General features: G+C 36.1%; 1 protein-coding gene across 1 annotated transcript in view; it reads left to right on the top strand.

Moving 5' to 3' along the window:
- COL24A1 (collagen type XXIV alpha 1 chain) overlaps nt 1-23215 on the top strand; it is a 368100-nt gene that overhangs the window by 315319 nt on the left and 29566 nt on the right. The window contains exons 47-51 of the mRNA XM_065887776.1: nt 14797-14904; nt 16578-16685; nt 16778-16831; nt 17411-17473; nt 20263-20316. Coding sequence (XP_065743848.1) covers nt 14797-14904; nt 16578-16685; nt 16778-16831; nt 17411-17473; nt 20263-20316 — 387 coding nt within the window. The remainder of the gene's footprint in view (nt 1-14796; nt 14905-16577; nt 16686-16777; nt 16832-17410; nt 17474-20262; nt 20317-23215) is intronic.

Here is a 23215-nt window from a genome sequence, read left to right as displayed (position 1 = left end):
CAAATTTAAGAACGAAATATGTCCTTGTTTAACTCTAGTGATTTGTTTAATAAATCAGTAACTGTATCTTCCCTCTAACAAAACAAGTACTTGTGTTTGTTCTCATGTCCTTTTGTTTCTATAAACCACTCTTTCCCTTCATCATTTTTTGATATTACCTTGAATCTTGACTTATAATTCTCATGCATTTACATTCTCTTTTTTTTTTTAACTTATTCTGATTTTTAAAAAAATTTTTATTGGTGGGGCTTCCCTGGTGGCACCGTGGTTCAGAGTCCGCCTGCCGATGCAGGGGACACGGGTTCGTGACCCGGTCCGGGAGGATCCCACATGCCGTGGAGCGGCTGGGCCCGTGAGCCATGGCCGCTGAGCCTGCGCGCCCGGAGCCTGTGCTCCACAATGGGAGAGGCCACAACAGTGAGAGGCCCGCGTACCGCAGAAAAAAAAAAAAATTTTATTGGAGTATAATTGACTTACAATGTTGTGTTAGTTTCAGGTGTACAGGAAAGTGAATCATTTATACATATATATATATCCACTCTTTTTTAGATTCTTTTCCCATATAGGCTGTTACAAGTATTAAGTAGAGTTCCCTATGCTATACAATAGGTCCTTATTAGTTATTTGTTTTATATATAGTAATGTGTGTATGTCAGTCCCCATCTCCCAATTTATCCCTCCCCCCTTTCCCACTGGTAACCATAAGTTTGTCTTCTACATGTGTAACTCTGTTTCTGTTTTGTAGATAAGTTCATTTGTACCCTTTTTTTAGATTCCACATATAAGCGATATCATATGGTATTTGTCTTTCTCTGTCTGACTTACTTCACTCAGTATTACAATCTCTCAGTCCATCCATGTTCCTGGAAATGGCAGTATTTCGTTCTTTTTTATGGCTGAGTAATATTCCATTGTATATATGTACCATATCTTCTTTTTTTTTTTTTTTTTTATGTGTTACGCGGGCCTCTCACTGTTGTGGCCTCTCCCGTTGCGGAGGACAGGCTCCGGACGCGCAGGCTCAGCGGCCATGGCTCACGGGCCCAGCCGCTCCGCGGCACGTGGGATCCTCCCAGACCGGGGCACGAACCCGTGTCCCCTGCATCGGCAGGCGGACTCCCAACCACTGCGCCACCAGGGAAGCCCCCCATATCTTCTTTATCCATTCATCTGTTGCTGCACATTTAGGTTGCTTCTATGTCCTGGCTATTGTAAATAGTGCTGCAGTGAACGTTGGGGTGCATGTATCTTTTTGAATTATGGTTTTCTCCAGATATATGCCCAGGAGTGGGATTGCTGGATCATATGGTAGTTCTATTTTTAGTTTTTTAAGGAACCTCCAAACTGTTCTCAATAGTGGCTGTACCAATTTACATTCCCACCAACAGTGTAGGAAGGTTCCATTTTCTCCACACCCTCTCCAGCATTTGTTGTTTGTAGATTTTTTGATGATGGCCATTCTGACCTACTTTCTCTTTTTATTTCCTTTGTTTCTTTTTTTAACATAGTAGTAAACTTAATTAAGCTATTCAGTCACTATTACTGTCAGTATTCCTTATAGAACCTCCTGAATTTGTTTTTATTATTATTTGAGTACTTCCTCCAAAAAGTATTTTCAATGTAGGTGTTTGTGAGATAAACCTTCCAAGGCCTCATATGCCAACAGATATCTTTATTATCCTCTCACATTTATATGATACATTCAGCACTGTACTGGAGCTTCTACTAATGGTTCTAGTCAGTAAAAGAAAAAGAAATAAAAGCCACCCAGATTGGAATGGAAGAAATAAAACTGTCTTTATTCACAGACAACACGATCATCTATGTAGAAAATCCTTCAGAATCTACCAAAAAAAACCCACTAATAATTGAATCTAGCAAGATTGCAGGATACAATATCAATATACAAAAATGAATTGTAGGGGCTTCCCTGGTGGCAGTGGTTGAGAGTCTGCCTGCCGATGCAGGGGACATGGGTTCATGCCCCGGTCTGGGAAGATCCCACATGCCACGGAGCAGCTGGGCTCGTGAGCCATGGCTGTTGAGCCTGCGCGTCCAGAGCCTGTGCTCCACAGCAGGAGAGGCCACAACAGTGAGAGGCCTGCGTACCGAAAAAAAAAAAAAAAAAGAATTGTATTTCTCTATACTCAATGAACAATCAGAAATTGACATTTAAAAAGCAGTACTTACTGTAGTATCAAAATGGGATAATCTGACCCCCAAAAACTGTGCAAACTTGATACTGAAAACTGTAAAACATTGCTGACAGAAATTAAAGAAGACCCAAATGTTAAATGGTGTATACACTATGTTCATGGGTCAGAAGACTCAATACAAATAGCAACATAGAGAAGGGGCAGTGAATGGACATAGGGAGCAAATGAAGAAAAACACACACAAATATTAGATAAACAGTGGAAAGAAGGTCCAGAACCAAGTGGTGAGGAATTCTAACATTTAGAAGTCAGGTAAAGAAGGAAGAGGAGATGACAAAGGAGTGTGAGACGGAGTCGCCATAATAGATAGGAGAAAAAGAATGTAATGTCATGGGAGCTTAAGAATATATCAAGGAGAAAGTCATCGACTGTGTCTAATCATCATGAGAGAGTTTGTTGGACATGTGTTTTATTCTGTTTTTGGTTTTGTTTTTTGGCTACTCAGCATCTTGACCCCATTTTTATGTTCAAAAATTTTTATGTTTCCTTTCTTTTTTGAGTCTTGATGGCAAGCCACCTTCTACTACTGAAGTCAAAAAGTCTAGACTCTTACCTTCCACTCTGTCTTTGAAACAAGAATGTAGGCCTATGACCCAGGCCTAAGAAATCAGTTATATTCACCCACACCTTCCATTGCAGAGTTAGTAAGACAGAAGCAGCGATAATGGAGATTCCGTTCTGGTGGCAGTTGCAGTAACTTTCAGTGGCACTCAGTGTCCAAGGATGACTGCGGTCAATGTCCAGCAGCTGGTCTGGTGCTCACTACAGTATCTAAATTCTGGCTGCCTAGTCTTCTTTTAATTCTACCCATTTTCCAAACCTGGTTTTCTAGATTTATCTGTGATTATATGAGCTACTCAATATCTTTTCAGTAAATTTTTTGCTTAATTGGTTTCTGATGTTTGCAAATAAGGACCGCCCCCCCCCCCCACCTAATACAGAAATCTAACAAGATAAAATTATCATCATTGTATTTTAGTATATGGAGGTCATTGGTAACTTTAGCAAGTGAGTATTTGATTTGATTAGTGGGGTCAGAAACAGGATTGGAGTGCTTGAGGAGTGAGAGGGTATGAGGAAATCAAGATATGCAGACAATCGAATGGAGAAAGTTGGCTCTGAAGGAGAAGGTAGGGCAATAACTGGAGAAGAAACTGAGGCTAAGGTAGAAAGTTATTTTTAAATGAGCGAGCCTTACCATATTTAAATGCTAGAAGGACTTAGTAGAGATGGAGAGACTGAAGACTTAAAATCAAGGGAAAAAAGAATCTGAGTATGAATTGGTCAGATAACAAAACATGCATATTCTAACTCCACTTAGTAAGTTATTCTACTTCTAATTGGAGGTCATTAAAAAAAACAGATTCTGAGCCACATATCCCTTTATATATGACTAGTATAAAAAGCTCATTGAATTCTGTGGTGAAAAAATTGAAATGAATTACAATAATGTTGAATACTGCTGCAGTATACCTCACAGGGCCATGAAGTTGAGTGGCATCTGGTATTTCCATTAGTAAGCAATTAGGTATCAGATCGTAACTCATTGTCTCCTACTTTTTAGCATTTTCAAAGAATGTTAGAAAAGATTTACATGCATACTTAGAAATCAGGATGTCATAAGTACTGAAGCATTTTGTAACCATTGAAATAAAAACAAAATAACTTTCCCTTGAAGAATCCCCTTTCAACCCCAAGGTTTACACATGATATTGGTATTTATGAATACGGAAATACTTTCCACAAATGTTTCTGCTCCCTGTAGAATATCTGATATGAAATTAGTTATAATACTTTATAAGAGACAAGTCTGTTCAGTGAAATTAGGTACAGTGGCTAAACTGGTCATTAGGAAAAGTGATTTCTAAGATAATTATTTCTGAAACCTACTATGGTAATAGAAAAACTGCTTAAGAGAAAGTAATACTAGCAAATTCCCTGGAATATTTTCAACAAGGATAAGGACATCTTTCCATTGGTCTTTTTTTTTGTTGTTGTTTCTTTTTTTCAAATCATGGCACCATAGTGCTTTTTGGCTTACCTTTAAAGACTGCTGGATTTTTCCACTGAGAAAAATATTTATTCTGGGATTTCTAGCATTATGCAACTGCCTGATTTTCCTAAACAATGTTCTTTCTTTTTTTTTGATGTGGCCAAAGGAGTTAAAGTATTCCTGGCACATTCACACTGCAGTTTCAATGGTTTTTTAAAGTCATGTGACTATAACTGAAGGATAGTATTGGGGAGGCTCACAGTTGACTATGTGAATTTCCTTCTGTATAAATGAGTGTTTTGAGACTAGGCAACTTAGCACATCTGTAGTAAATGAGTCTACCATGCTGTTTTCATTTATGAAAAAGGAAAACAACTTTTCCCTGCAAAGATCATAAATCTATTTGTCATCAAAATGAAGCCTTACCCATTTTTTTTATTTTTCACTGCTGCAACTATAAAATTGGTTATTGGAAAAAAGGGAAAGAAACAAAACTAACAGCTTGACTTAGGACAAATCAAGGCCTTTCAATCTTTTTTTTTTTTTTTTTTTGCGGTACGCGGGCCTCTCACTGTTGTGGCCTCTCCCGTTGCGGAGCACAGGCTCCAGACGCGCAGGCTCAGCGGCCATGGCTCATGGGCCCAGCCGCTCAGCAGCATGTGGGATCCTCCCGGACTGGGGCACGAACCCGCATCCCCTGCATCGGCAGGCGGACTCTCAACCACTGCGCCACCAGGGAAGCCCAAGGCCTTTCAGTCTTGACTATGCACTTTCTCAGGTGAACACAGGCTTAAGTGTTGTCAAAAATGAGATGCTTGTCCTAAAAGAACGTTGAAATTCTTGCATTTTCCACTTGTGAATTGTGTCCAGTCTAAGAAGGAAAAACACACTTCATCAGCCCACTCATGATCCAAGCATAGAGTAGCAGGAGCCCTGTAGAAGCCTCTGTTAGGAACACCAGCAGCCCTGGCATCCCTCTGGGTTGTGTGTTCTCTAGTTTATGAGCTGGTCACCCTAAAGAAACTTCTGTTTCCAGGAAGATATATTTCTTAGTATTTTGGAGGAAGAAACATACCGGCATCAGCCAGATCTACATTCATCAAATCCTGTCACCTCTTGATTATTAAGGGGTTGATTATCCAGTTAGGGTTTATCCTGATTGCTACTTTCTCTCTCTTCTCCACCCTCTGCTTGTTTTGGCCCATTTACTGCTCATTAGGAACTGTTCCAGAGCAGACAGAACTCACCCTGTCTGGCTGCTTATTAGCAACAAAATGAAAGACTCGCTAAAGGAAGTAACCTTCCTAGTTGCCGCTTCAGTGACTCCGAATCCAATAAAGTTCATACTCTTTGTGGAATATTGTTCCTTTAGGATCTGGCCTGTTTTACATTTCCAGTCTTACATTCTACCTTACTATTCACATGTGCTGTGTATTTTAGTCTAACAGTTATTAAACAGTTATTAAATAATATGTGCCAGGACGGGGAGATCAGCTCGGTGCTTTGTGACCACCTAGAGGGGTGGGATAGGGAGGGTGAGAGGGAGACGCAAGAGGGAGGGGATATGGGGATACATGTATGCATACAGCTGATTCACTTTGTTATACAGCAGAAACTAATACAACATTGTATAGCAATTATACTCCAATAAAGATGTTAAAACGTGCAAAAAAATATTTTTTTTAATACTATGTGCCATGCACTATTCCAGGTGCTGAATATATATGATGTTGTTTAATTCTCACCAAAACCCCATGACATAGGTATACCTATTATCTTCAGTTTACAGAAAAGGAACCTGAGACTCACAGTAACTCGCCCAAGGTCACACAGACAACAAACAATAGAGCCAGAATTCAGAATCACACAATCTAGATTCAGAGCCTGTGTTTTAACCACTGTGCTATACTTTTTTCAAGTATGCTTAATATCTTAGACATTGCCCCAAATTCTGTGTATTTCCCTCACTTTCATGGCTTTGTACGTGTAATTTATTCCCTCTGCTTGGAAGACTCTTCCATCATCTTTCCCTAGGAGGAACAACTTCTTGATCTTTCAGGACTCAATTGAACTGTTATCTCTTCCTTGGACTCTCCAGTCAAAGTTAAGCATGCCTGCTTGAACTTCTGTACACGCTGTACATTGATTCCATCAGAGCATGGCTCATATGGGTTCTAATTACTGATCTTCATGTCTTTCTCCCTCAGGCATTTGTAAACTTCTATAGAACGTGGATTCTGTTTTATTTGTCTTTGTATCCCTAGCACTTAGCATAGTGTCAGTCCCATTTAGAAGAAGCTCAATAAATATTTGAAGAATAAATGTCCTTTGCATAATAACTATGACTTTGGGAACCTGAGTTTAAAATTAAGATGTGTTCGCTACTTATCTTAAGAACCATCTATAAAATTAGTACAATAATATCTAATTCATATGGTTTTTATGAGAACCAAATGAGATCTTGTATGTGAAGTGCTTAGTACGGTGCATGCACTTATTGAGTTACTATCTTTTCATAATAATTTTCATGGCTAGTCTAACATTCAGTGAACAAATATTTGTTTAGTACGTAACAGTGTTATTGAATGAAACTTGGATCCACTAGCCTGCACACAGTAAAGCCAATCTACTGACACCACGTTGTGGTGAAGGAAAGTGCAACATTTATTGTAAGGCACCATACAAGGAGTCCTGGTCAGCTAGTGCTCAAAAAGCCCAAACTCCCGGATGGGTTTCAGCAAAGCATTTTTAAAGGCGAGGTGAGGGAGGGGTGTCACAGGATATGTGATTAGCTCATAAAAAATTCTCTGGTTGATGGTGAGGTTACAGGGTGGTGTGTCAGAGGGGTTAACATTATCAATGCTTAGGCACCTGTGGGACTGGGGGCTATGTGCTCATGGTCATCAAGTAGTTAATTTCTTCCATTTAGTGGGGATTTTAGTATCTGTAAAGCAACTCAGGAAATGTGCATCAGATACTATCATCTAGATACTTCAGAGGGGAGCTAAAGCAGAGGCTATGGGGGATGGGTCTGTCCCGGGAACGCCCCATAGAGTCCTGCTCAGTTACAATATGAGCCCGGTGTTAGGGAAGACAGCAGTGAACAAGATGGGCAAAGAAAAGCCCTCATGGAATATACGTGCAACAGCAGGAAATTGCTGACACTTGACCATTTTTGACGTTAAAAAAAGTCACAATTTAATATGAATCAACCTAATAATTGGGTAGTAGTCTATAAACAAATCAAGTAATTCTAAATTGTGGAAGTGCTATGAAAGAAAGCATAATGGGAAATAGATTTTGAGATAAAGTGTAATGCGAAATAGCTTATAGATGGAATAGACTATAGCAGCCTCACTGAGAAGGCTTACACTTGAACTAAGGACTGAAGGTAAGACTGACCCAAGTACTTAAGAATGAGGGAAGAACTTGCCATGTGAAAAACCCAAAATGAAAAGACCTGTAGGCAGGAAAAAGTTTGGCATGATAATAGGATTAGCCGAGGATCAAGCAAGATAGTATGGGTACAGATTTGTTATTTTTGAGAGAAGGATGGACATTCATTTCTTCATGGTGGTATGAATGCCTAGTCATGCTAAGAGTCAAAGAATAGATGAAATATCGTCCTTCACTCCGTTAGTCCCGTGATTATAGGCTGAGGCCTGGGTAAAGGAGATTTCATAGGCTACACTTATTTTGTCCAATATTATAGTGGCATTTGAAACTGTCCATTTTGCAAGAATGATAAATGACCAATTGTTCTATGAAAATGAGTAACTAATTTCTGTGAGGTACTACAATGTTGAAATGCCTGTATCCATTGAAACTGAACAAGAGTTAGTTGTGTATGCTCTTGGGAATGGACTTGAGTCAAGCAGACCTACCTTCACTACCTTAAGACTTGCCTCAATTCAATCCCACTCCAAGTTCCATAGGCATTAACACGTTTAGTGATTCAAAGCTAAAGTTACCTCCTAACGTTGGTATACAGCTCATTCATAAATCTTATTTCTAACATTTTGGCCACATTATTTATGATTGCCCCTACAGGAAAATGTTATGACTGCTATAGTATTTATTATAGTGTAGCCTTGCATATAATCACCTAATAATTACTACCCCACATATTTTTAAATAGCCAATTCTTTCCTAGGAGGGATATATTTAGTAAGCCAAATAAAATGAGAAATTCCTACTTAAACAGAAGTGTTTTTAGTTGCTTGGAGTAAAGGAAGCAAAGTATTACTTTTATAATCCACTGGTTTGCTGGCTTTAAAAATACTGTACTTACGTTGCCTAATATTATGCAAAAAAAATTAGGTCGTCGCATTTATTTTTTATACTACAGAAAGTAAATTAGTTTTAATTACTATTTTCTCATACAGCAAGTAACTATATAAACATAAGCTGTGAGCACAGAGGAGGGTGCTTGGCTGTAGGGAAAGGAAAAAAATGTTTTCCTAGTAATTTTATTTTAGATTAAAACATCAACTAATTTAAGTTCAGTGTAGTTTTAAATTTATTGATCTACTATTGAAAAATCAGTGAAATTCACATTAAAAAATTTCATTTTACTCAAAACTTTAAAGATAGTATTCCTTTGCTAATCCTCTTTAAAATGTGGATTTCTATCGTTGCCTTTATTTAGCACATTCTATTTCTTCATATATTTGTTTTAATTCTAATGAGAATAAGACAGCTACACCAAGGGGCCGGGGAAATAACAAACAGCATAACGTTCTCTTTGGTATGTTTCACTATTAAATGCAAACCAGTCATCATTGTTCCAAAATTTGTCTCTGTGTCTGTCCTCTAATATGTGTAGTTAGCCCCATTTTCCTTACCAGATCTTTCCATTTAGTTCCAGGATGAAGGCAGACTTAAAACTATTCCTTCCTTTCTGCACGGGGAAGTCAAAGTGGAAAGCAACTTCCTTTTCTTTCCTTAACTGACATCAGATTAAATAAAACAACACAACCATATTGCCATTACAGTTTCTTATACATAGAAGACACGCAATAAAAAGTAAGCAATAAAAAGTAGCTCTTGTCGTTGTGGTTGACATTATTGTCATTACTGATCCAAGTACTTGTTTCCTTAGAAACCCAAGGCTTAAGCAGCCATCAGCTTCAGTCCTGTAAAAACTGACACTTTCTTACAGAGTCAAAACCAATTTCAGCAGGGAGACTGCCTTCTATCTGAGGATAATGGAAGTTTTTGGCCATGAGACATCATGTACTCTTATCATCTTACTAACTTTTTTAAGACTCAGGTAAACTATTGATTGGTCTCAGCATCTCTGAACAAATTAATGGTAATTCTGATTTTATTTACTTTTTAAAATTTGCTCGCAGTGACTTACGCTTTGCTGATTGGTTTTAGACAAATCATTTAGAAAACACTGGAAGGAATTCCTAGGGATTAGTATCTGTTTCTCTTGAAAGCAGAATTACTCATCCATCTGTATATTCATAATAAGAAATGTTTGTTCTCTACTTGTATGAAACATTGCTTGGAACTTTGTACAGAACACTCTGCTACTTTCCTCAAATTTCTCTCTAAGAAACCAATGTGAACAGTAAATGATTTGGAACATATTTATCGTGCTGTGTTACAATGTCTGATAGCGCTGCAAGTAAAATGAAGTTTCTCGTGTACAGTTAACCCCAAGGACTAGTCATATGGTCTTTATTATTCTCACTAAAAATACTTATTGATCTCAGGAATGTTCAGCAGTCTTTGCATGTCCATTGTTCATGTATCACCCAAAAGATACCTTTTTTTTCTGTTGGAGAATAAAGATTTTTAAAAATACCTAAACTTACAAGTAAAGTGAGGTAAAGTGGTACTATTTTAGAACTCCAGAATGTTGAGGTGTCCTAAAGTCATCTAGGGTGATCTTTCACGTGATACATCTCCTCTCCAACTGGGATCACTAGTTGTCTAATACGGCCAGACACAGGATACGCTCAGTCTTGAAAGACAACCCATTATTATTTTTTTAAATTCTGTACTCATTCGTATTTTATAACCTTTCACCTAGTTTAATTCTGGAGCGACTTTACTGGTCTATTTGTTTTCTTCCTGGCTTACATGTCCTTCCTTCCATCTTTTATTTATGACCTTGTAAAATCTGCTTTCTCTTTAGGCCACTGGTTTCTTCAGGTTTTTCAACCTCTTTTTGTTTTTATTGGGAAGGGCACTATTCATCTGAATTTTGTTTCTAAAACTTGCCTTTCCTATAGTCATATTCCCATTAGAATCCTGGCCATTGGTATAACACTTATATCTTTCCTGAACATTTTTTTAAGTTTTTATTGAATTTGTTACAATACTGCTTCTGTTTTATGTTTTGGTTTATTGGCCCTGAGGCATGTGGGATCTTAGCTCCCCGACCAGGGATCGAACCCACACCCCCTGCATTGAAAGGCAAAGTCTTAACCACTGGACCGCCAGGGAAGTCCCTTCCCTGAACATTTTTGAAATTCTGTATCCCACAGTCTCAAATGACTATGACTGGATTTGCTTTCATTTGTATTGATGAGCTCTACAATGGCACCATCTCATGTCTCCAGGGTTCTCATAGTTCATATGGAAAGTACACTACCAGATAATCTATCCCAGAGATATGGAACCAAAAGGCTCCCAGACCAAATTAAATCAAATCGATGTAAAACACATAGCAAGAAGCAAAGGGAAAGAACTAGCGTAGGTTAATGACTTAGGATAAGGTGCAAGCAACGTGGAAGAACCACACCACCTGAATCCTAAGTCCACAATGTGGATCTCTCTCTCTCTCCCTTGCCTCTCCCTCCCTCTGTCATGCCCCCCTCCCTTCCTCCCTCCCTATATAGATTTTGCCCTCATAATGGTTCCTTACAAATATTGAGAGCCACTAATATAGATAAATGGTGAGAGATAAAATGGTTGATGTAGATTGGGACAAAAAAAAAGATTTGAAGGTCAAGCTAAGGAATGTGAGCCTGTGTCCTAAGCACTGAGCATAGTACATGGCACCTAGTGATAGTGATAGAAAAAATGATTTTATTCATTATTTTAGTGAGTTTTGTGATCATGAAGAAAATCTGCTTAGAAAAGGTAATTTTTTAATATATTGAACTATTTTTTTACCACTAGTAAGAGAATAAAAAGATATGTGATAATTTGGAGGAAACATTTTTAAAAAGAGGAAAAGTGCTTTAGCATTAAATTCAAAATTGGCTTTACCTTTTAAATCCTATTCTCCCAAGCAGGCCTTCCACAGAAATGAGTCTAGTGTATCTGGAGTCAGTTATCTCTCCTACCACATTTATAACTCTAAGGGAAACAGCTTTACCTTATGATCCAGTTAACCCTACCTTCTCAGTAATTTCTTTTCTAATTAGCACCAAAGGTAACGTCCCCTCTTCAGAACATTTCTAGTATTTATATCTCTTTTCTCATCTGGTCTTTATTTTTTTTTACATTTCTGCCTTTATTATAACTATTTATGTTACAGTCTATTTAACTTAATTTTAAGCTTCTTAAAAATAAAAACCATATCTTATTTATATTTGTATTCTCCACAGGGCTTCTCATGATACCTTCTTTACACATAGATGATATTCAACAAATATTGTTGAATGCATGGAACAACTATTACACGACCCAATTTATTATCCCAGGAATCAACTCAGAAAGTAGCAATCATCTCCTAGAACAGGGGTCAGCAAAATTTTTCTGTAAATATTAATAACTGTTTTTGAGTTTGCAAGGCAAGAGGCAAAATCAAGGGTATTACTTAAGAACTTACGTAACAAGAAAGAAAATAAGTTTTCACAACATTTTTATTTATGAAATTTAAAATATATTAATGTAGTATAATTTTTTGTGATACAGGTCTACTAATGAGAAAAACAGAATTCTTTTGCAAGGGGGATAACATTTAGCTTATTACAGTTTCCTATCATCAAAATTTCATTTGTTAATGTGACTTAGAATGAGTTTTGCATGTTTTACATATTTCATCTTTGAAAATTCTTTTCACACAGATATGTACTGCCAAATACTGCAGTTCATGAGCATATGATTTTAATTGAGCATATTCATTGCTTGGAAGGAATTTATAAAATTCTGTTAGATTCTTCTCTTGGTAGTTGCCTTTTAGAATGTCATTATATTGTACATTAGTCATTTCCAATTGAAGTTATAGGTTGAACTCCTCAAGTGAACAGTTAAATGGATTTTGAATATAGAAATTTCTTGCATCTAGGTCTGAAAAATGCTTTAGAAATGCTTTTGAAAGTGAAAATGCTTTTCACTTTCAAAGGCTGAAAGTGTTTGAGCTCAGAAAATCTACCCACCGCAAATTTGTGTGGAAATGGAGATCTCACTTCTTGTTTTAATTTTTGACAGCACAGGAAGTGTATAAAGCTGTTTGACATTACTTGTGATTCAAACATTAGTTGTCATCAAAATGACTTTAGCACAGTATGTTTCACATGTGAGCATTGTTTTGCCCTGCAATTTTTGGTTGAATTCATAGATAAGCATTAAATGAGTCTGCAGCAAAATCTAATTTCTAAAGCCATTTATCATTCCATAATAGAGGTTGAGGGCAGTTCTTCTCATTCAAAAAAACTTCAATCATAGTCTCAAAAATCTCAATAAAACTTTATCCCTGCTAAGCCATCAAACTGCTACATGTTAGAGAAAGTCAGGATATTCAGTTTCTATTTTGACAAAAAAAATTCACAGAACCACCAAAGGTTAAATTTACAAGAGTCAATGATAACATATGCTAGATTCAAGTATTTTCCTCAGAGTACCTGATAGTGAATAATACAATAAATAAACATAGCTCTAAATATCTTAACATTTTCACAAGTTTTGTTAATTCGTCTAGGTAGTCTTTCTCTTATCCATTGCCATCAGTTTTATCACATTTTAGCAGATACCACTTCAGGTTGAATTGATTTAATGTTTTAACTTACTTGAAAATATTCTTACCTATCGTCACTCCACAAACTATTCATACAGGTTAATGCTTCAGGCACTTCAAACTCAGCAATGACTCCTCAAATAAACAGCTGAGTAGTATTACTAACATCTGTCGATTAATCAAGAGGCAAGGAAAACCACTTGAAAGCATTTGCCTTACTTTTCAATTGACTATTGATGCTGCTCCAGTGTCCTTGACATTTTAAGCAACTGTTCTTGCCAAAATGCTAAGAAACGAGTTTATTTTTGCTGCATGATTTAATTAAATCTATCAATAAGCAACTTTGTTGGACTAACAAATGAGCCACTCAGAAACTTTAGTTGCAACTTCATTTTCAAATTTTTGTGAAGAATTTTTATTGTGTTAAGATACTCCGTTTTAGGTTTCCTAATTTTTCTAACTGTTACACTTCTGTGAGGTGGGAATATTGTGTCAGGTGCTTGGTATGATAATGTTGATGTATATTGTACTTTTTTAAGCAAAACTATAGTGTCATTGCATAATAAATAAAGCTTTCACATCTAATTTGATCACAAAATAAGCCACATTCCACTGTGCCTTAAAAATACAACATTCAAAGCCCACTGTTTTCTTCTTTTCTTGTTTTGATACAACAGATATGCACTGATAATAAAGTCTCACAATGAGTCAATATATGTTCCTCTCAAAACACTGTCAAGTTATAATTGCATCACTGTAATTTGCAATGCAACAAGCAGTAGTGGGAAGCAATGAGTGCCTTTTAGTCTCTGCCACAATGACATTATAGCACAAAGCAGTCACAGACAATATATAAATGAATGAGCATGACTGTTTTCTAATAAAACTTTATTTACAGATTCTGAAACTCTAATTCCGTGTAATTTCCACATCTTGAAATATTATTCTTCTTTTGATTTTTTCAACATGTGAAAATGTAATAACTATTCTTCGCTCACAAGCTCTACAAAAAGAGGGGATGGATTGGGTTTGGCTTGCAAACCATAGTTTACCAACTTTGATTTAGGATTTGGCTTTGAGGAAATACTGTTTGCTTACTTAACTTTATTCCCAATTAAGCTATTTGAAGCAAATTTTCTGGAGTCACGTGTGATTGAAAACTAGAATATTCTTTTTTACTGAGATATAATCAATATAACATCATATGTTTCAAGTGTACAATGTAGTGATTTGGTATTTGTATATATTGAGAAATAATGACCACAATAAGAAGAATATTCTTCTTAAGGGTATGTTCATTAGAGTTGCATGCACACAGGAGTATAACACAAAAAGTTAGAATGTGACAAACATACTTCACATCTAGGCTACTTAGTCAGAAGATACTGACTTTGGTGGATAGTACAAAGGTGGACTTTGTGCTGCCTCAGTATTTTTATTTTAAAAACCCAAGACCATTACATTAACTATAATTAGAGATTTTAGGTGAGCCAAAACATCATTTAAACATTTCACTTATTTGGGAAAGAAGCCCAGGATAACTCCCAAACCTGGGCAGTGTATCAACAGTAGGCTTTCAGAACACCAACCCCTCCTTCATTTATTGAGCGTCTGGATGGATTTTCTAGGAGCTGCACCAGTCTTCATTTCTTATCTGTGTTATTTAGGGTGTCAGAGGCAGCCCAGGAAGAATGGGACTGGCTGGGTCTCCAGGTCCTCAAGGAGCAAAGGGTTCATCGGGCCTTCCAGGAAGCCCAGGAGTTCTAGGCCCGAAGGTACTTTCATGTTTGTTCTGATGGATGAGCAGTATTGACCATCCTTCCTGGCCCTGAGCTTACTGGCTAGATCACAGGATGGTAAGACTGATAGCTTTTAATAAAATTTGGCTAACATGAAAACACATTAGGAAAAAACGAAAGTGTGTGGCCTTGACATAGCCATCGCCCGTGATAGCCACAGTGCATGTCATTTGCCAAAACTACTCATAAACCCAGGACTGGTGATGCTTTAAAAAATGTTCTTTGACTCATTTTGGTTCTTCTTTCCTTTCTGTCATCCACCTTCTCCGCCAAAACAGAAAAATCTTATTTACTTCCAGTTGCATACTTTCTCAGTTATACTTCCTGTTCCCCTACTTCTGAACCTAACCAACCAATTAATAAATCTGATAGGAGTACAGATTACTTCTTAAAGTCAAAGTGATAGTAATTGTCTTGTCTTAACATTCATTGCCAGGAGTATTGCCACATGGCAATAGGCTTTCCATACAAAACCTCTCTTAGAAATATCTCAGTGCAGATTTGACCCAGACAACTAAGAGACTAGTCCCGTATCTAATGCTATTTCATAAAAGACTAGGATTAAGACATTGGCACCCTCATCATTATTACCTCTTAATTTGATTTTCAGATTTCCACTTATAAAGAATTTCTAGGTAGTCTGACCCATATGGGTAAACTGAAAATGATGACCCAGCAGCTTACTGTTTAAAGTTTGAGCCTTTCTGTTAATGTTTATACCATGAATATCCCTTTCCACTGAAATACAAGATAGCTGAGCAAATGCTAAACCTAGGAAAATAAATAAGAAAGATCCCTACCTTTTATGGGTGAATCTGCAAAAAAAAAAAAAAAAAAAAAAAGATCCAGTTTGTCAAGTCCCAAAGCTGTATCTTTATCTCAATACAGTGAAGGATAATTTGCTAATCTTAAAGCTTTGGTCAAAGTCTACCAAGCATCATTTTTCATTACCTTATCTATAAACCCCACATGATTCTTGTTTATTTTTAGAAATGGTAAAAGCTATTGCAACCCTCACTTCAAAAACAAAATAAAACTAAATTTTAAAAGGACTTGACTTTTTAAAATAAAATAATGATAATAAAGTATGTCTTAAAAGTGAACTTTTAGGGGATAAAGAGGACTGGTATCAAAGGAATCTTGGGAAACAGATAATTGAAATTCATGATGGAATTGAAAAGATACTCATGGCAAAAACCAGGGTTCACACTTCAAGAGATTCTGCTCTGTTTCTGATATCAGATAGCTGAATCATCTCTGTATGTAAGAAAAACACAGCAAAATAATTTCAATTCAAATAAAATACAAGTTCCATCGCATACAAATGCCTCCACACATCCTACACCCTCACTATTCTCTCTGTAGCCCCACTATCCTCCTCCTACTTTTGCAGGCCCCTCTTCCCTCCTCTTTCCACAGTCATGACCACAATCTCTGGAATTCTATTTCCCTGCTGCCACACTTCTCGTTCATTGTAATCAAATATTATGTATATGGAAACTATTGGTGGGGAGAATGATCATGCAGATTTTGACTTCTCTAGTGCCTTGTACACATGCCTGAGGATGGGTCAGTATTTAGATTTCATTTAAAAGCCAATATGTTTATAGGTTCTAAAGTCAAGATAACCTTTATTTTTTTGTCTGTAGGGTGAACAAGGGCTACCTGGTCAACCTGGAATTCCAGGTAAAAGAGGTCACCGAGGAGCACAAGGTGATCAAGGACCATGTGGAGAGCCTGGCATGAAAGGGCAGTCTGTAGGTGACAACTCAGAAATTCACGAAGTACTTGTTCTACAGACCAGGCCAACATCGTACAATAATGGTTATCATATCTATTCACATTGCAGGGAGAACATGGTATTCAAGGTTTGACAGGTTTCCAAGGATTCCCAGGCCCCAAAGTATGTTTACATATTTTCTGCTCATCTCTATGTTGAAATACCAATGTTCAACATCTGTTCAAGAAACAGATGTTGAAATACCAATATTTAATCTCTGACTTGAGCTTTTGTTTTTTTAATCGCAAAATTTCAGTTGGTACAGAGTAATATATTTGAGTTTTGAATATGTTAATTTTGACTTATGTAACTATATATTTTCCTAGCAATTTTATGGAATAATTAGCTTTTGTCTCTTCTCATTCTGTTTTCCCAAACATTTTATTTGAAAAATTTCAAACATAAAGTTGAGAGAATGAGTAAACACCTATATACCTATTACCTAAATTCTACCAAAACATTTTACTCTACTTGCTTGACTATGTACCTACCCATCTATTTATACCTCCTCCTCTCTCCATCCATTTTTGATGTCTTTTGAAGTAAATTGTAGACCTCAGTACAATTCCTCCAAAATAGTTAAGCCTGTACTTCATTAACTATCAAGTCCCATTTTTAAGAGCCAATTCTTAATACGTTGGTACAAGGTTATTTCATGTACTAAATGTTCATATTTTGGCTTTTTTAAAATTGTGTTTCTAGGGTCCTGAGGGAGATGCTGGCATTGTTGGAATATCAGGTCCTAAAGGTCCTATTGGACAGAGGGTAAGTATGAAGTCGTTCTGCCTTCCCAGATATTGTGATTCTTTGTTGACTACAGGAATTAGGGTTAAGAACTCTAAAATAAATATGCTCCAAATTAATAACTTTAAAAAATGACTCTTAAAACAGAAACTCATTAGAGCATATGCAGACATTCTCAACCTTTTTCAGTTCGTTTGTTAGTTTGAGCAAAAGACCTCACAGACCACCTGTACTGCCCAGTTCTTACTTTAAAAAAAAAAGAATTAATGTAACTACTGGATAATATATTTATTAACTCATACCAGTTAATAAATATATTATAAAAAACATAAAGCAGTTTCATGTTATAAGCATTAATATAACCAGGGACTAGAGACCACCCCCATGTACCACCTGGAGGAGGCTTGTCTATGACCAGAGCTTCTCAGACCACACTTTGAAAAATGTTTCCCAATAGCTGTGTTTCCTCTGCTCAGGGGTGGGTATCCTCAGAGAGTAACGAGAAACTCCTTAAAGAGTTGGAAAGGTCAGGGCTCTGAAGAACTCCAGTTAGCTGTTTAGTGCCTGAAATTGCAAACTGTAGAGAACGTAAATAGGATAGATAAGTCACCAGCAGTAACTGGTTATTGTTTTTGTTTGTTTGTTTGCTTTTTTATTAACCACACTCTCCTAACTGATGAGATGATCTATAAAACTAAAGAGAAAAAAGGTTAAAAATAAAAGCCAAGCACTGGTTTGACTGTGGTAGTAGCACCTCTACGGCTAACAGCAGTTGCTAAGGCAAGGGTGGAGAGAGCTGAGAGGAAGGAGAGCAGTTCAGATAGAGGAGAACTGAGTCTTGAAGAAGAATTTTAAAACTGAAAACCACTATCTTGTGCAAATATTAAATGAAAAGTCAAATTTTTAAAATCCTACGCCGCTTCCCTAACTCTTACAATAAATTATTTCCTATAATACAAAGAGCAGTGTTATCGTGGGAAATGTTTATTTAAAGACCCGTCTCAACATTTCTCCAGGTGCAAATGTATTAGTTATTTTTATGATTTCTGAAGAACCATGGAAAGCTTGTGCTTTTAGGTAAAGTCCAATTCTTTATCATCCACAGGTGGGTTATGTATGGATAGGCTTCTCTGTAATAAATATTGGTTTTAAGTTCTTACATAAAGTTCCCCAGTAATTAAATTCATTCATTCTGATTTTATTAAGTTCTCAATTAATTAAATCCTTTCTTTATATTGTCAAAGAGAAGTTGGCTGCCTGCCTAGCCTCTGTCCTAAGCAAAGTCATATGAGGTGCTGTGTCTCTATAAGCCAGGATCTGAACCTATACTGCTTTGCAGCTCCAGAAATTTTATCAGCTCTCCAATAGTAAGGTTATGGTAACTAGTTCACAAATACTAACTTATAAGTGCAGATATTCCTATTAAGTCATTGTAGAGACAAGTGAAAAGTCTTGCTAGGTTAATATTTAGCAAAAAACTATTATGTACCAGGTACTGGTGTTCAGTTTATGTCCCTGTATCATTTACTCCTCATAAAAATCCTGTGAGAGATGCTATTATCCCCATTTTGCTGGTAGGGAAACTAAATCTCTGAAAGGTAATTTGCTGAAAGCCATATGTGGCTAGTATGTAGAGGAGCTGGAATTTGAATCCACATCTGATTGACTGAATAATATGTACAAATCATTATTTCAGAGAGTTAGATCATGGTCAAATTTATTAGATTGACACTTTCTTGGCTTTTTTTTTTTTCCCAGTAATAAGCCAATCTAGAGGATATACTTGATTAGGATAAGAAATCAAGCCTCTTGATTGTGGACCTTTGTGATTTGGGAACCATATTTTAAAATTATCACTTAAAGTAGATCTTCATATTTAAAAGTGCTTTCATTAGATTTACTTTTTAGAGTATCAGGTAATTTCTCTCATTCTAAGCCAACTTAATCTTAAAGCTATTTGTCAATAGACTGAATGGCATTATAATTATCTCCACTGAGTATTTTCTGTATCTTGGCAGGAGTTGGACAAAGAGAAAGCCTGTTAGATAGCCACATTTATATATGCCACGTTAAGTGGAGCTAGAAACATTGAAATTTGAAGCTAGTGGTAGCGGGGGTGGAGGTTGAGGGAAAATAACTAAAACATGTATTTTGTATTCATTAAGAAATGATAGGCTCCATTTTTAGTTTGGGAGGAGTCGACCAGAGATCCAGCTTATTCAAGGTTACCTTCATAATCAAATAGCAGCTTACACTTTCAAAATTGTTTTTCACATTTAGTTCTCACAATGGCCCTGTGGAGTAGGCATTCTTATTTTACTGATGAAGAAGCCAGAAGTTTAACTGGTCACAAATGATGCCCTCTGGTTCTTTCCCATAACTTCTCTCAATTCCATGCTGCATGTCACTCAAATATCTGCTTGTTCAACATCTGTAAATAAATGTATTCAAAATTTTGTCCATGACTCTACATAGTCTTTGTTACATAAAGTAATTGCATTTGTTATGCAATGACACATATGTAAAATGGCACCACTGAAGCTATCACCACATAAAAATTGTAATGCTGATTTATCAGTTTGTTGGAAATTATAGAGATTAATTCTCCTAATGGGAAACCATAATAATATGCAGAATTGCATCAAATCAAAATTACTATGATTTCTGCCAATAACATAAGATTTTGTAATAAAAACTGGAATTATGTGGACATGGACTATTTTGCCATTGTGCAAGAAATTTTCTAGAATTTTCCTGAATTATACTGGCATTGAGACTGACTGTTTTCTTTTTTTTTTTAACCCCAACAGGGAAACACTGGCCCCTTTGGCAGAGAAGGTATAATAGGCCCAACAGGTAGAACTGTAAGTTTGTCACAATACAGGTTTTTTTTTTTTTCTTTTATATATATATATATATATATATATATATATATATATATATATATATATATATTTTTTTTTTTTTAACTTAATCCTATTCTAGAGTAATCCACAAGGGATCACCCTGGGTATTTGAGAAGCAAGGATAAAAACAGATGTACATTTTCATCTGGAAGGTTATTCTTGAGAACTTAGAAATCTAATGTAATGAAAAGGTATACATAGTGAGGTAGGCACTTAAAACTGGAGTTGAGAAAGGTAAGTAGCACTGGGTGGTGGAGGAGGGGCTGAGCATTATAAGCACAGGGGTGATCACTAAAGCAACAGAAAGAATCCATTTTCTGAAAGAGGGAGAATAAGAAAAGGTACGCATACAGCCAAGATTTGAGTCTTTGGAGGTGCCCACAATAAAGGGATGAAACAGTTGGTGGGAAGAGCAGGAAAAACAGAAAAGCACAAGGTTAAGCTCAGTTTCGAGAAAGGAGTAGCTAACCGTGATCTTTAAGAGAATACATTGCAGTGGAAGACGGAGTACAGCTTTCAGTGAGGAAGGAAGTAAATAAAAATATTTAATAATAACTTTTCTCAAACTTTTGGAGTAGGTATGATTATTTGCATTCAAGACATAAGGAAACAGATGACATTTATAGAAGTTCACCTAGTTATTTAAGATAATACACGTAGTGAATCATATAGATGATATTTCCTACTTCAAGAGCAGTGCTCTTTCCACTCCATTCAAGCTATGTCTGGAGAGGAAACTGAGACAGTTAACATGTGCCAGGGCCTTAGGGAATCTTGCTATGAAATAAAACAGAAATAAGACAGTGAGGTGGTCACAGGAGGGTTTTACAATACTAACAGTAGTATAAACATGCAAGAGGAAAATTGAGGCTTGGAAAGGAAAGATTCATTCTCTGCAGGGAATCAATATTTTGAATGATCTGAAAGTGTTGTGTCTATAGACACAGAGTTTTAAAATATAAAAGAGAATGTTTCAAATATTAATTATCACTGTTCTCATTGATAAATTTAGAGAAGAATTCACCACCAAAGCTTCTGGCTTTTTAATTTAAAAAAATGAAATGTGTAACTCAGTATTTCTCTAGATTTGCAGCATTTACCACTCAGAGCTATATAGTCTAAGTGGGAGGTTATAAGTGGGAGAAATCTCATATTTCAGTGGGTGGTTGGTTCTTCAGCAAGCTAAGGAACACATACTGTTCTGATTATGGAATGATTGTTCTCCTCTGTCAAAAATGTGAAATATTAATTGGTTAAGGAAAATATGATAAAGAAATGGCTCAATTAAAATATCTTACTGTGTTTTGTTTATAGATAGTTCTTAAAGGCCCTTATAATGCTCAGCATGTACATCAAATTTTTTCCATCTATTTTTTCTATTCTAAGAAGAAACTTCTAAGGAAAGCTCACTATGAAAGAATAAGAATTTGAGAATGGCCAAAACACACTGTGGAAAAAAATAGTGGTGGGGGATGGAGGACTTGCCTTTCCAAAAAGGAAAACATTACTTCAGAGTCTTTGTAAATGACACTATGTGTTAGTACAAAGAATAGATCATTGTAACAGGCTAGAGCCCAGAATTAGGTCTCAGACTAAATAGGAATTTAATTACAATGAATATGGTATATCAGTTAGGATGATTTGGACTGCAAGTAATAGGAACCCTGAATCAAACTGGCATTAACAATAAGGAAACTTCTATCTCATTATGGGAATCCCAGAGTTAGGAAGGGCTTCAGATTTGGTTAATTTGGCGAATTAATCATGTTATCCAAGACTATTTCCATACCTCTGCTCTGCCATCCTGAATGCTATCTTTATAATTAGGCTTAGGGCAAATGACTACAATTTCTCAGGAATCACATCTAGATATAATTATCCAAAGTGAAAAAGTGAACTGTATCCCTTGTCTTGGGAAAAATAAAACTTTTTCTATAAGTCTCCATTTACATTTTTTTTTCTCACGTCTATTAATCAGCCACACACCCATTCCTATAAGTGATAGGGAAGGGAGACGAAATTCCTTTTAGTCTTACTACTGCTATAAGAAACTGTAACCCTATTTCACCCAATTTTTTAAAAATCTCAAATGAACTTTTAAAGACTTTGTTAAAAAAAAGAAAGAAAAGAGAGGGAAAAAAAGAAAGAAAAGAAGCAATTAAAAATCTCAGAAAAATCATCTAGGAAACTAAAGTATAGCTTAAGGGTTGGGGAGACCTTTTATATAAGATAGGAAATATGAAAACTATAAAAGAACAGAAGACATATTTGAATGCTTGAAAATTTTTAATTTTTATGGCAAAAGATTCCATAAGTAAAACTAATAATATAACTGAGAAAAAGTAATTGCAAAGCGTATACCATATAATGGGTAATATAAAGAGCTTTACAAATTGGTATGAAAAAGAAAATTTAGTAGAGAATTGAAGAATAAATCCAAAAGGTCAGTAATTATTTGAAAAACCAGTCTCCTAACTTTTAGTCAGAGAAATGCAAATTAAGGTAATAATGAGATATTACATCTAACCTCTCAGAAAGGGCTGTAGGAAGAAAGGTATTTTTGTTTATCACTAATAGAAATGTGAATTACAGCCTTTATGGAAAGGTATTTGTTAAAATATATGTACATATACCCTATGACCAAGCAGTTCCACTTTGAGGAATTTGTCCCATATAAATAAAAGTACCCAATACACTAGGGAAATTTTACAAAGCTTTTTTTCACAGCACTGTTTGTAATGGCAAAAAAAAAAAAAAAAAGTATGAAATCACATGAATGCTCATCTGTAGAGGAATGGTTGAGTAAACTCTGATCTATCCACTTTGTGGAATATTAATGCAACTATTAAAAATAATT

The sequence above is a fragment of the Phocoena phocoena genome, chromosome 1 (assembly GCF_963924675.1).
Source record: "Phocoena phocoena chromosome 1, mPhoPho1.1, whole genome shotgun sequence".
NCBI classification, from domain to species: Eukaryota; Metazoa; Chordata; class Mammalia; order Artiodactyla; family Phocoenidae; genus Phocoena; species Phocoena phocoena.
This window is presented reverse-complemented; position numbering and strand designations above follow the sequence as displayed.